General features: G+C 38.7%; 1 protein-coding gene across 6 annotated transcripts in view; it reads right to left on the bottom strand.

The window, feature by feature from the left end:
• Tasp1 (taspase 1) overlaps window positions 1–14910 on the bottom strand; it is a 161100-nt gene that overhangs the window by 23030 nt on the left and 123160 nt on the right. For all 6 annotated transcript variants that reach the window (XM_028755162.1, XM_028755199.1, XM_028755179.1 and 3 more), the window contains one exon: window positions 8584–8657. In XM_028755162.1, coding sequence (XP_028610995.1) covers window positions 8584–8657 — 74 coding nt within the window. The remainder of the gene's footprint in view (window positions 1–8583; window positions 8658–14910) is intronic.

The raw sequence follows: 14910 nt of genomic DNA, 5'->3' as shown, positions 1-14910 counted from the left end.
GATAAACCATCTAAACAGTCCCATAACCCCTAAGGAAATAGCAGTAGTCATTAAAAGTCTCCCCACCAAAAAAAGCCCAGATGGTTTTAGTGCTGAATTCTATCAGACCTTCAAGGAAGACCTAATACCAATTCTCTTCAAACTATTCCACAAAATAGAAACAGAAGGACCACTACCCAATTCATTCTATGAAGCTACAATTACACTCATACCCAAACCTTACAAAGACCCAACAAAGAAAGAGAACTTCAGACCAATCTCCCTTATGAACATTGATACAAAAATACTCAATAAAATTCTAGCAAACCGAATCCAAGACCACATCAAAACAATCATCCATCATGATCAAGTAGGTTTTATCCCAGGAATGCAGGGATGGTTCAATATTCTGAAATCCATCAATGTAATCCACTATATAAACAAAGTCAAAGAAAAAAACCACATGATCATCTCACTAGATGCTGAGAAAGCATTTGACAAAATCCAACATCTCTTCATGATAAAAGTCTTGGAAAGATCAGGAATTCAAGGCCCCTACCTAAACATAGTAAAAGCAATTTACAGCAAACCAGTAGCCAACATCAAACTAAATGGAGAGAAACTTGAATCAATCCTACTAAGATCAGGGACTAGACAAGGCTGCCCACTCTCCCCCTACCTATTCAATATAGTACTGGAAGTCCTAGCCAGAGCAATTAGACAACAAAAGGAGGTCAAAGAGGTAGAAACTGGAAAGGAAGAAGTCAAAATATCACTATTTGCAGATGATATGATAGTATACTTAAATGACCCCAAAACTTCCACCAGAGAACTCCTAAACCTGATAATCAACTTCAGCAAAGTGGCTGGTTACAAATCAACTCAAACAAATCAGTAGCCTTCCTCTACAGGAAAGACAGACTGAAAAAGAAATTATGGAAATGACACCCTTCACAATAGTCACAGATAATATAAAATACTTTGGTGTGAATCTAACCAGGCAAGTGAAAGACCTGTATGACAAGAACTTCAAGTCCCTGAAGAAAGAAATTGAAGAAGATCTCAGAAGATGGAAAGATCTCCCATGCTCATGGACTGGCAGGATTAATATAATAAAAATGGCCATCTTGCCAAAAGCAATCTACAGATTCAATGCAATTCCCATTAAAATCCCAACTCAATTCTTCACAGAGTAAGAAAAGGAAATTCTCAAATTCATTTGGAATAACAAAAAACCCAGGATAGTGAAAACTATATTCAACAATAAAGGAACTTCTGGAGGAATCACCATCCCTGACCTCAAGCTGTACTACAGAACAATAGTGATTAAAAACTACATGGTATTGGTACAGAGACAGGCAGGAAGATCAATGGAATAGAATTGAAGACTAAGAAAAAAACCCACACACCTATGGTCACTTGATCTTTGACAAAGCAGCTAAAACTGTCCAGTGGAAAGAGGACAGCATTTTCAACAAATGGTGCTGTTCAACTGGAGGACAACATGTAGAAGAATGAAAATTGATCCATTCTTATCTCCTTGTACAAAGCTCAAGTCTAAATGGATAAAGGACCTCCACATAAAACCAGATACACTGAAACTAATAGAAGAGAAGGTGGGGAAGAACCTCGAAAACTTGGGCACAGGGGGGAAGTTCCTGAACAGAACACCAATGGCATATGCTTTAAGATCAAGAATTCACAAATGGGACTTCATAAAATTGCAAAGTTTCTGTAAAGCAAAGGACACTGTCTTTAGGACAAAACGACAACCAACAAATTGGGAAAAGAACTTTACCAATCCTACATGTGATAGAGGGCTAATATCCAATATATACAAAGAACTCAAGAAATTAGACTCCAGACAACCAAATAACCCTATTTAAAAAATGGGGTATAGAGCTTAACAAAGAATTTTCAACTCAGGAAACTCGAATGGCTGAGAAGCACCTAAAGAAATGTTCAGTATCCTTAGTCGTCAGGGAAATGCAAATCAAAACAACGCTGAGATTCCATTTCACACCAGTCAGAATGGCTAAGATTAAAAACTCAGGTGATAGTAGATGCTGGCAAGGGTGTGGAGAAAGAGGAACACTCCTCCATTGTTGGTGGGACTGCAAGATGGTGCAACCACTTTGGAAATTAGTCTGGTTCCTCCTCAGAAAATTGGACATAGCATTACCTGAGGATCCAGCTATACCACTCCTAGACATTTACCCAGAAGATGCTCTAATATATAACAAGGACATATGTTCAACTATGTTCATAGCAGCCTTATTCATAATAGCCAGAAGCTGGAAAGAACCCAGATGTCCTTCAACTGAGAAATGGATACAAAAAATGTGTTACATTTACACAATGGAGTATTACTCAGCTATTAAAAATAATGAATTCAAGAAATTCCTAGGCAAATGGATGGAACTAGAAAATATCATCCTAAGTGAGGTACGCCAATCACAAAAGAACACACATTGGTATTCACTCACTGATTATTGGATATTAGCCCAGAACCTTGAAATACCCAAGATTCAACTCACAGGCCACATGAAGCTCATGAAGAAGGAAGACCAAGTGGGGGTGCTTCAGTCCTTCTTAGAAGGAGCAACAAAATACTCAAAGGAGCAAATATGGAGACAAAGTGAGGGACAGAAACTGAAGGAGTCTGAAGACTATTCCTCCTGAGTATCCATCCCATGTGCAGTCACCAAAGGTAGATGCTGATGTGGAAGTCAGGAAGTGCATGCTGATAAGAGCCTGATATAGATGTCTCCTCAGAGGTCTGCAAGAGTCTGACATATTCAGAGGCTCACAACTAGCCATTGAACTGATCATGGGGTTCCCAATGGAGGAGTTAGAGTGAAGACCATTGGATCTGAAAGGGTTTGCGGCCCCATGAGGAGAGCAACAATACCAACCAACCAGAGCTCCCAGGGTCTAAACCACCAGCCTGGGAGCATTTAGGGAGGGATCCATGGCCTCAGCTGTATATGTAAGGGTGGAGGGCCCTGCTGGGCATAGGTGGGAGAAGAGATCCTTGGTCTCATGAAGTCTGGACACCCTAGGGAGTGGCAATTTGAGGGTGGGGAGGTGGGAGTGGGGGGGTAGGTAGGGGTACATCCACAGAGAAGGAGGAGGAGGAGTGAGGGGATAGGGGGTCCCTGGGTGGGTGGGGGATGGCATAAAGGGATAACATATGAAATGTAAATAAAACATCCAATAAACAAAAAAAGAAAAGAATTCTTTCCCAACTTCTGTCTCTGATTTCTTCTTCCTGCTTCACTGCATTGATTGGGGTTTCCAGTAAAATACCACACATAAGTAATGAACATCATGAAAGTGGACCTTTATTTTGTGTGTTCACAGCATTAAAAACTGTTCCTGATTTTTAGCTATAGGGTTCATTTTTATTTTTTTTTTTAAATCTAAGGAAGTTCTTCCAATATTTGGTATTTCGGTGGGGTTTATACTAAGTGGAAAATGAATGGACTGTGTGGTATCAGAATGAACATACATTTCTTCTCCTTTATTTTGGTAATACAGTAATTACACTGGTTGATATTTTTATAGCTTTATGGAAAAACACATATACCCTAAAACCCACCATTTTAAATAAATGTTCAATCCAGTGGTTTGCAGTGTGTTTGTAAAGCTGGGCAACTTTATAATTCCAGAATATTTTCATGTCCTTAAAAACAAAGTCTATATCCACATTCCCTCCCGTCAGCCTGCACAACCACTAACCTCTTACATTTGTTTCTAGGGGGTTTTCCAATTCTAGATATTTATTGTAAATGGAAACATGCAACGTCTGGTCTCTTCACCTGGCTTCTTGTACTTAGAGTCATTGGTGCTATACTCCTGCATAACTTCAACTTTTTTGTTGTTACAAAAAAAATCCTTGCACAAATACAACATATTTGTTTATCCATCCATCAGCTGAGGGGCATTAAATTGTTCTGACTTTGTAACTATGAATAATATCTAGGAGGGAAACCTACTGTGTAATGTACAATTCTGTTAAACTTCCTGAGAAACTATCACACTGTTCTTCCAAGAGGGACAGATCATCCCACTCCTACCAGCAGTATAGGGACGTTCTACTTTTCCCTACAAACACTTGTCATTCTTCTTTTCTATAGATGTCACACTGGGTAAGAAGTGGGTGAGAATCAAGCTATGAGTTTGATTTGCAGTTCCCTAATGAATAGACAGTAAGAATATTCCTGTATACTTAGTTGCTGATTGTATATTTCCACTGAAAAAACTGTTTACATTTTACTGAATTATAAGAATTTCATATTTTATTCTAAATTGATGTAAGTCCATCACCAATGGTGTTGTTAGTAAACATGGCTTCCTATTCTGTGGGCCGCTCTTCATTTTTTTGACAATACCTTTGCATTAAAGGTTTTTAGTATTGATGGTAATTTATTCTCTTTTGTTGTATAAGCATTAGGGGTCATATTCAAGAAATCACTGCCTAATCCAAGGAAAATAATGATACAAGCAACGTCTGTCAAAACCTGAACACAGTTTTACACACAGAGCAGAAATTATTACAAGTAAATATTTCCTATGTAGCTAAAAACCCAAAAGCTGGGTAATAGTCCAGAAGATACTCGAATGTGAGGCATGTCAGTAATGACCAAGTCTCACCTCTCAGAGCTCCAGCCAGAAAATGAGAAAAGGCAGCAGTTTGGAGGACTGTAAGCATCCATCCAGTTGTGCTGGTTATAAACCAAGTCTAATACTTTTGACATGTATAACTAAAGTACAAGGCTCATACATGATTAGATCTGTGTTATGTACAGGTGATATATTTTGAGGCATTTTGCCTTAAAATAACTAAAGATTACAGAATTTAAGTATCATGAAATACAAATATTTACCTGTTGTCAACATTTGTTCTACTTACTTGGTAATTTCCTATCCACACATTCATTCATAATACTTTCCTGAAAGACCAAGATTATACATACATGGTCCCACTTGCCTAGATAATTCAGTCTATGTTGCCTAAAAATATGGATAGTTTCCTGTTAATCATACCATAGATAGCAATGTTAGTAAATTTAAAAATACATTCTTTCTGCCAGCCATATTTGAATTTTGCAAATTGACCTAAAAATGTATTACAGCATTTTGCTCTTATATACAACAGCCACTTTAAGATGAGTTAAAAAAATTTACGGGTAAGATATTTTTGGTAGAATTCAATCTGGACCACTTCCATGTACTTTTCGTTTATGGCATTTGACAGCTGTAGGTAGTTCTGGTCCTTTTCACTTTCTTCTCAATATGTTCTTCATTCTTATTTGTCTGTTTCATGGTCATCAAGTTCATGTTATACACTTTGAGATGGAATACTATACAAGTGATACCGTGTCCTTCTCCCACTGCCACACCCAGAGGTACACACTGTCTACCTATTCCTTGATGGTGTTCCTAATTATGAACACACAATTGTGGTGTTCTCTGTTTTCTTCATTATGCAATTACTATTTTTTCCACAAATAAATCCCTAGAGAGATATTATAAAACTGTAAAGTAGCCTATTCCTCAAGAATAAACTTTATAACAGTATTTATATTGTTGTTATAAAAAGTAACCTCTCTATATAAAAGAAACCTAATTCATTTAAGGTGAGAATTATGTGTCTGAATCAATTCCATGCCAGTTTAAATGTATTTTACTGCACTAGACTATGTGCACTGAGTGTTTATGAAAAACTGCTCATGAACTGTCCAGTCACTATAGAAAAGAGGCAACATGATTTTTAAACCCAACTAATATCAATGCCCTAATGTTTGCCCCATAAAAAGAAATCTAGTTTATTTTATGTCAGAGAAGAGTATTATAAATTAAATGATACAATGTTCTTTTCTTTATCTTTTAGAAAATATTTTAAAAGAAAACAGAAACTTGTAATAAGAGATCACTTTCATTCAAATTATCTATGATTCTGATCATAACCAGTAATCATTCCTTACTTCTTCCTGGGCAGTATGACTTTGGGGAGAGCGTTAACTTAAATTAAGCATAGCCTTATGTAAAACGTTCAAAAATCTTCAGGTTCCATGTTTGGTAACAAGGAAAAGGAAGGTAATTTTTGAAAAATAAAACATTTGGAGGTGGGGGAACGGGGATAACATTTGAAATGTAAATAAAAATATCCAATAAAATAAAGACAAAAAAGATATAGTTTTAAATAAAAATAATAGTTTTTAAAGCTGTTTCCTACTCATCTCACTACCATGCCTCTCTGTATTATGGAGAGGATCTTTTCATTAAACAGCTAGGTCATTATACAACAGTTCTTGACAGAAGCCAGTTACCCTGGGTGAGGTCATCAGGTAGGCCAAAGCCTGCCACCCTTACTTGCTGAAATACATATATTGCTAAAGTCCTGTTTTCCTTTTGAACCCAGAATCTCATCTATAATTTTTGTCTCACAATACAATAAGTTCCATATTTATGACAAAAGTACAGTTTTGTGGGGTTTTGTATATGTTGTTGTTTTGAACAATGGAACTGAGCAATCAAAATGTTGGTATTTATTGCTTTGTTTTATTTTTCTGGAAAGCATTTAGGGACAACAGTTCAAATGGTAAACAAAGGAAAAGGGGAGAGAGGAAAGAAAATAGTCAAAAATATAATTTACAAATGAGGCAAAAGGAGCAGTTATACCTGCTGGCCTAATTTTTACTACCTTTATATTATCAGCTGGAGAATTTGTAGATAATAGGAAATCACAGAAACACAGACACACACACACAGACGCACACACATATACGACAAGCAGGATAACCAAAGGTCAAACAGCTTTAGATTCAACTCAGGTTTCTCTATTTTCCTTACTATGCATGCTTCATGTTAAGCGGCAGGTATCTTCTACAGACCACCAGCAGAGAGTTGACTTGGAACACTACTGGCCTCAGTGCTACACTTAGGATCTATGTTCAAGATCACATGCAAAATATAAGAGAAGGTTTAAATGGCTGCAAGGAACTCCATGGGTTATTAGATTTGCTTCCTGTTTAGAAACTGCAGTCATACACAAGAAGAGGATATTCTGAAAATATATGAAGAACCATTTTTCACTCATTTATTAAAACCTATGATGCTCAATATACTAGCTATTAGCCACATTACGCTATTTAAAATTAGGTAAAGCTCAAAATTCAGTTCTTCAGTTCTAGTAGCTGTATTTCAAATATGCAGTAATTTTTAGCATGTAGTTCTGGATGCCAATCTAGGTGACACAGATATCAGTGTTTCAAATACCATGGAAAAGCCTGTAAGTGCTGCTCCAAACACATCAATCAGGTTTAAAGTGAACAATTACAATTCTCTTTGTGATAGATTATAAAGCAAAGAAACTTATAAACAGGTCTCCTGACAGAACATACAAGTTTTATCACGCAAAAATAAGACAGCAGGGAAGCAGGAAGCTTAGTAATAGTTCACAAATACCAGTCAATATCTTGCTGTGAAAATGTTCCTTTACTACATTCACAGACATTCTGTGAACCTACTGATTAACTAGATAATATACATATAGATAAATATTGTATGAGAAATGAACAATCAACTACCGTCATGCATTATCCTACTATGAACATTCTTCCTGAAAAATCTGCCACAAGGTTATTTTATCTGAGTGTGCATCACATGTACGGCTTTGCTAGGCAGTGAAACCTGGCGTGACCACTGCAAAGTACATGGCTTGTTGTTGACCAAAATGCCATTATGATGTACCACACTTCTTTAGTTCTTTAGTTCTTTAGTACTCTCCGATTTTAAAACTATTCAGCGTGTATTAGAGAACATGTCTGAAGTTTCTTAACTTGCTGTTTCCAAATACATAAGGTAGATACTTTTCTTTTAAAAAGGAGGCTTCCCAATTTCATAACTTTGCACCTAAGGCACTTTAATGCCAAGTAGATGTCATATATCACATCTGCTCCTAAAACTTTTACGGACAGGGACATGAGACAAATATAAAAATAAATCCACAAGTCATGATTTTTACTCTCAAGATCAAGCACTGAAAGTTCAAGGAGACTCAGCAACTCAAGAACTAGCGCCTGGATGACTATATGGCTGCTGTGGTCCACAGCAAGTCATGTGACACACAGTGACAAAGCCCATGTAGACACACAGCAGGACACAGACAGCAGGGCAGGTCCACAAGCATGTCAGCCATTACTGTTATGAAGGATGCAGAGACACATTCCAGGGGCTAATTTTACATTGACTCAGTTTCCTTTATCTTTTTCAACCTTCCTCATAGTCCACCCATCTTGGTTAGCTTGTCGGCTTTACTCTCATTTTCTCTTAAAAATCCTGAGTTTCCTCTTTTCAGGTATTCATATTGGGCAAAAGGAATAAAATGAAAGCAGAATTCCCCAATTCATTTCGTTTCACCAAGAAGAACAGTTTAAAAAATCTACTGACTTTCTTTGGAACTGTTGAGTGTGCTTTGAACGCAGCTCACTGGTTACTACGTGAGAGGTGGGAAAGTCATGTGTTTCTACAGATTGGTTGGAAGCTCGAACACTGGCTACAAGGTTTCCAGGCTATGACCCAGTTTCTCCCGCTTACCTTGGCTTTGCCGTCCTGGGCTGACATGTATCCCACGCACATGCTCTCTGTAGTATGGCTCCACAGAAATTCCACTGTGTGAACAAGAACACAAATAGGCACATTCACATCCACAGATGGAAAATAAATCTTTGCCTTTTTAATAGAACAGTTAAAGATAGCTTTATTTTTTAACACTCATTCCTTACTTTCCATTTGCTCCTTCATAAAAGTCAAAATGATTTAGTACTCAAAGCTGTAATGCCATTTACTGTGAAATGAAAAATGTATTTCTTTCTTGTCAGAACTTATGATTATTACATATAAAATAAATGCTCATGGTTGAACTTAGAACACTGGATACATCTACATTCATAGTACTGTATATAGTGATTTAGTAAATGCAGTATTCCACGGTAGAGTTTCTTTGACCATACACACATGCACATGGGCACAACGCACTAAGTCTCTACTTGAGAAACTACAGCCAGGATAGACACATGAATCTGGACTGACTTGCTACAGACCGTAAAGAAATGCTCCAAGAATGAGTGTCACTTATCAAACGACCCAGGGGTTGGATATCTCTCACTGGCCAAGTCTGCTCTCAGCAAAGTAACAATGATCAATTCTAACAACTGAGCACATTAAGAACCAAAGAAGCCAAACTTATGGAAACAAGCTCTTCCTTCCTTACAGTGGAGTCAACAAATAAACATAGCAGACATCTATTGAGTGCTTGTCATTCAAGCCTGATGATATGAGTTCAAAACGTGAAAATTCACAGTGGGAGGGGAGAATGGATTCCCCAGAGTTGTTAACTTACCTGGATATACACTCTGTGACACCTGCATGTCTCCCATATTATATCATCATCATCATCATCATGACTATTATTATTAAAAATTACATTCATAACTAGACATTGTAGCATTCTCCCGAGGCTTGGGGAATAGTGTAAAAGAAGCAGTACAAAAAAAAAAACAAAAAACAAAAACAAACAAAAAAAAAAACCCAAAGATACAAAACAGCCATCTTCAAGCAGACAAAATAATTATGGTCATGATCTGGGCCTTATTCAATCAGCATCAGAGAGACTTCCTCCTAAAGCAGATGGAGCAAATACAGAGACCCACAGCCAGACACTACCCAGAGAGAAATACCTTGGAACACACAGTTCTAACTAAACAAGATGCCTCTATCAAGTCCCTCAGAGGTCTGGCAACCCTACAAAAGATAGAAGAGACAGAGGACAAGACCGGAAAACAAGGTCCTCTAAAACAGGTGAGAATACCTCATATGAACTCAGAGACTGAAGCAGCAATGATAGGCCCTTTGTGGTCCTCTGCACACAGACTAGAACTTTCAGTTTCGTACTTTTACAGGACTCCCAAATGTGTAATTGAGTGGGTTTATGATTCTCGTGCCTTCCCTCCTGCCTTCCTGTTGTCTTCGCTTGTCCAACTTTGATATGATGATTTTGTTTTATCTTATTATACTTTATTTTGTTATATTTGGTTGTTATCTCTTAGAAGCCTGTTGTTGTTGTTTTTTTTTCTAATCGGGGACAGAAAAGGAGTGGATCTGTATGGGAGAGGAAGAGGGAGAGAACTGGGAGAGTAGAGGGAGGGAAAGCTGTATTCAGAGCAAACTGTATGAAGAAAGTATCTATGTTTAATAAAAGAGAGAAAATCAAAATGAACAAACAAAAATTATAATCATAAACTCACACCAGCTGTGGTTGCCTGAACTCTATCAGTAACCAGTACTTCAGCAGAGGGAAACTAGGCTGGTTTTCTTGAAACCCTCACTTTCCATGCCTGATTTCTGACTCTGATAGAGTCTTAGAGAAGGAAGTCATTGACTTTAGTTGTCTACCCACTAGTGATCCAGCCAAGTTCCAACGAATTGTCAAACTGATGTCACATATAGAGCTCTGATTAAACTCAAACAAAATAACCCACAAATCTGGGAAAGAGACTTTCAGAGAAGATGGGTGTGTGTGTGTTAGGGATGGTCAGAAAAAAGCAAGGGTGTGGGAAAGGAATAACCAGAACACATTATCTGCGTGTACACAGTCAATGAATTAACTTACTAAGAGTTTGACAATCATGTTTACCAGAACTAGTGAGTGAACGTTTAAAGAATGTCATGTTATTTGCAGTCTCAATGTATCTCTTTTAAACATTTCTTATCAAAGATAAATTTAAAAGTGTAAAAGGTAGACGCTGATGTGGACGTCAAGAAGTGCATGTTGACAGGAGTCTGATATAGCTGTCTCCTTAGAGGTCTCCCAGAGCCTGAAATACACAGAGGCAGATGCTCACAGCTAACCATTGAACTGATCATGGGGTTCCCAATGGAGAACTTAGAGAGAAGACTGAGGGAGCTGAAAAGCTTTGTGGCCCCATGAGGAGAGTAACAATTCCAACCAACCAGAGCTCCCAGGGTCTAAACCACCAGCCTGGGAGCACATAGGGAGGGACCCATGGCTCCAGCTGTATATGTAGGGGAGGATGACAGTGTCAGGCATAGGTGGGTGAGGAAGTCCTTGGTCCAGTGAAGGCTGGACGCCCCAGTGTGGGGGAAATAGTGGATGGGGAGATGAGAGTGGGAGGGTGAGTGGGGCATATCCTCATAGAAGCAGGAAGGGGGGGATGGGATAGGGGGTTCCTGGGTGAGGGGAAAGGGGATTATAACTGAAATGTAAATAAAATATCCAATAAAAAAGTGGCAAAAGCTATTAACTATACAATCATAAGTCTGCTCACTTGTGGCTAAGTTAAGGGTCTATGCACCAAGGGAGAAGTTATTCTGCAAACCACACAGAACCCTATGTCACTTTCGAATCTCTTTCACGCAATGCTATCTGTATTAACCTGTGCATGGGCAGTAAGTTCCTCTGAATAAGTGTATTGGCCTTATGGTTCTCATTTTCCTTTGCTTCAATTTGTAAATTGAATAAATCCTGCATTCAACCATCTTCAAAAAAAAAGTGTAAATTTGTTGTAGAATAAACCTTATGAGCTTTAACTAAACAAGAAAGCTGATTTCAACAACTGGGGGGTCAAACAAAATTGTTAGGTGCTGACCACGCAACTTACAACATAACCCCTAAAATACATCACTTATGATGCAGAACCAAATCTGGATGGGAATGCTAAACAGCTTGATGCAGCAATGATCTCCACTTAGTAACTCATCAGAATGCTTCAAATTTATCGAAGCAAACTTGCCAAAGTAAACTTCTCGAGGAGACATTGAGAGAAATGCTTAAAGGGACACAAGACACTAAATGCAGGATGCCATCTTGGATTGTACTCTGGGCTGAGGTTACAAGGGATGTTGTTCCATGGATACTATTGAGACAAGTGCTTACATGTTTAAAAGAATACCCTTGTTCTTCAGAAATACACACTGATGGATTAGGAGTAAAGGAGTTTAAATCTCCTGTAAAACATTAGAGAAAAGTGTGTGTAGAGGAAGGGACAGGTGATGGCGGACACAGAAGATAGCTTAAGAAGGCAAAGCAATAGCACACCTGAGAGATGCCTACTCCTCCCAGTTCTCTCCCTCGTTCTTTCCCATCCAGATCCACTCTTTTTCTGTCTCCCACTAGAAAAGAACAGGCTTCTAAGAGATAACCAAACATAACAAAATAAAGTAAACTAAGATAAAACAAAAACCACCATAGCAAAGTTGAACAAGCCAAGCAGCCTCATGTAGTAGTCTTAAATGTTCCCATACTCGTGAAACCATATCTACATACAATTTTACAAACAAGAACTAACACACACAGAACACATACATCTATTGCTGTGAAGACATACCATGGCCATGAAAACTGCTTTTTTTTTTTTAAAACAGTTCTTCTTCCCACATTGTGGCTTAACTAAAACACTGTCTTCTATTTAAAAAAAAAAAAAAAACCAACAACCAACCCCAGAACATTTAATTATGGCTGGCTTACAGGTTCAGAGGTTTAATCCATTACTGTCATGATGAATGGTGGCACGCAGCACAGGCAGACACAGTGCTGTAGAAGTAGCTGAGAGTTCTACATCTGGATCCAGAGGGAGCATCTGAAGCCTCAAAGCCCACCTCTACTGACACACTTCCTCCAACAATAGTACACTTTCAAACAGTGCCACTCCCTATAAGCCTATGGGAGACATTTTCATTCAAACCACCACAAACGTCAAGTGCAACTTTCCATATTTTAAGTTTTTAAAAAGTTTTAAAAGTTTTGCTGTATTTTTCCAATAAAAATCTCCAATGTGCCTGATAATAAAATTTCATTGCTCAACATCGAGTCCTTGGCATCCCAGGCCATTCATCTGTTTATATCTCTGTGCTAATTATGCTTAAAGATGCATGTTAAGACACAAAATGGGAAGAAGAGTGGTCCTAGGCACTGAAGGTTTTGCCAGACATGTGGAAAAGAAAAAAAGAAAGGGTGAGGGGCAAGATAGGCTTCCTCAGAAACATGGTTCATTCCCTCGTTATTAATTAATTATCAAACCTGGCAGCCTGCTAAGCAGACTCTCAGCTGCCGAGGGCAGGAAAACAGTCACGCAATGAAGTAAGTTCTCTTCACCAGATGTTTTTCCTTCCACACACATTTGCTTTTAGCTTCAAAAATCTTCAAGTCCAGAGCAAGGTCGTGAATATGCTAAGCTGCCCAACAGAGCAAAGGCTCTGATCTTAATGAAGGTCTCCAGGGAGCAATGATTTCATTTAAAAAAAAAAAAAACACAGCAGCTAAGACAACACTAAAATTGTGATTTCTTCTTTAATTAAGATGGCAATTGCTCAGGAATGAGACTGGTCCTACAAAAGAGACACACAAGGACACACAAAGCAAAGACACATACCCAGCAACAGAGCCCAGTAACACCACTAACACAAACAAGAAAAACAATGTGTACACATGCGCGCACATGCGTGTGTGTGTGTGTGTGTGTGTGTGTGTGTGTCTCCCATGCCACCTCTAGTATTAGTGTTTGCCTTCTACTCTTCTACAATAGGTTTCTCCACTGCTGGCTTCCCCGTCACCTCTAGGTAGGGCAGGCTGATTGGTCTATGAGCTTCCAGAGATTTCCTTGTCTTGGAGTTTCCCAAAGAATCACTGGCATTTTAGATAATGTGCTACCACATCCCATTTTATGTGGGCTCTGAGGGTTTGAATTCTGCTCCTCATGCTTCTGTGACAAGCACCTTATCCATAAAGCTATTTTACTAGTCCCATTTTAATGATTTTAAAAACATTGTTCTCCCTAAAACTGTAATTCAAAGGGGCTGGAGACCTGGCTCAATGGTTTAGAGCACATGATGCTCTTCCAGAGGTCTCAAGTTCCATTCCCAGCATCCACATGGTGGCTCACAATCCTCTGCAACTCTTAGTCCCAGGGGATCCAATGCTCTTTTCTGGCTTCTTGGGCACTAAATACATATAATACAAAGAGACATACATATATACAAAACACTCATATACATAAAACTAAAAAAATATATATCTTTGTAAAAATGGAACCCACAGTCAAAAAATGTGAAGACACTTGAACTTATAATGCAGAGGTATTCAAAACTTTATGAAACACCATTTTGATACTTAAGTTTTCAGTAAGATTTTCAGCTGTATAATTTAAAAGTTCTTAACATAATGTCTATATTCATTTTCAATGTTTTCTCAAACAGTTGTTATCCCCTACAGAATGTAATCAACATACTGTATAAAAAATGATTTTATTTTTGTTATTTTTTTAATTCTTCTCTCAAAACCAGTTTCCTCTCCCTCCTCTCCCTCCTCTCCCTAAATATCTCCTCTGTCCAAGATACCCCTCTATACCTCCCTAAGTAAAGAGCAGACCTCCCAAGGCAATCAACCAAACAGCACATAACAAGCTACAATAAGACCAGGCACATATCATCACATCAAGGCTGGACAAGGCAACCCAGAAGGAGGAAATGGGGTTCACAAGTAGGAAAAGATTCAGGGAGAGACCCTGTTTCCACTGTTAGGATTCCCACAAGAACACCAAGCTACTCTGTCATAACACACAGAAGATCTAGGTCAGACCCCTCTTGGCTCCCTGACCTCTGCAAGTACCCCCAAGGGTCAGTTGATTCTGTGGGCCCTATTCTCCTGGTGTCCCTGACCCCTCTGGCTCTTCTGATCCTTCCTCTCCCTCCTCAGCAGGACTCCCTGAGCTCTGCCTAACATTTGGTTGTGGTACTCTACATCTGCTCCTGTCAGTTGCAGAAGTCTCCTCTTCTCTCCTCTCCCCTCCCCTCTCCTCTCCTCTCCTCTCCTCTCCTGTCCTGTCCTCTCCTCTCCTCTCCCCTCCC

Source organism: Grammomys surdaster, unplaced genomic scaffold, assembly GCF_004785775.1.
Source record: "Grammomys surdaster isolate TR1022 unplaced genomic scaffold, NIH_TR_1.0 129, whole genome shotgun sequence".
In the NCBI taxonomy this organism is placed as follows: domain Eukaryota; kingdom Metazoa; phylum Chordata; class Mammalia; order Rodentia; family Muridae; genus Grammomys; species Grammomys surdaster.
The sequence above is the reverse complement of the archived record's forward strand: the minus strand, read 5'-3'. Positions and strand labels throughout refer to the sequence as shown.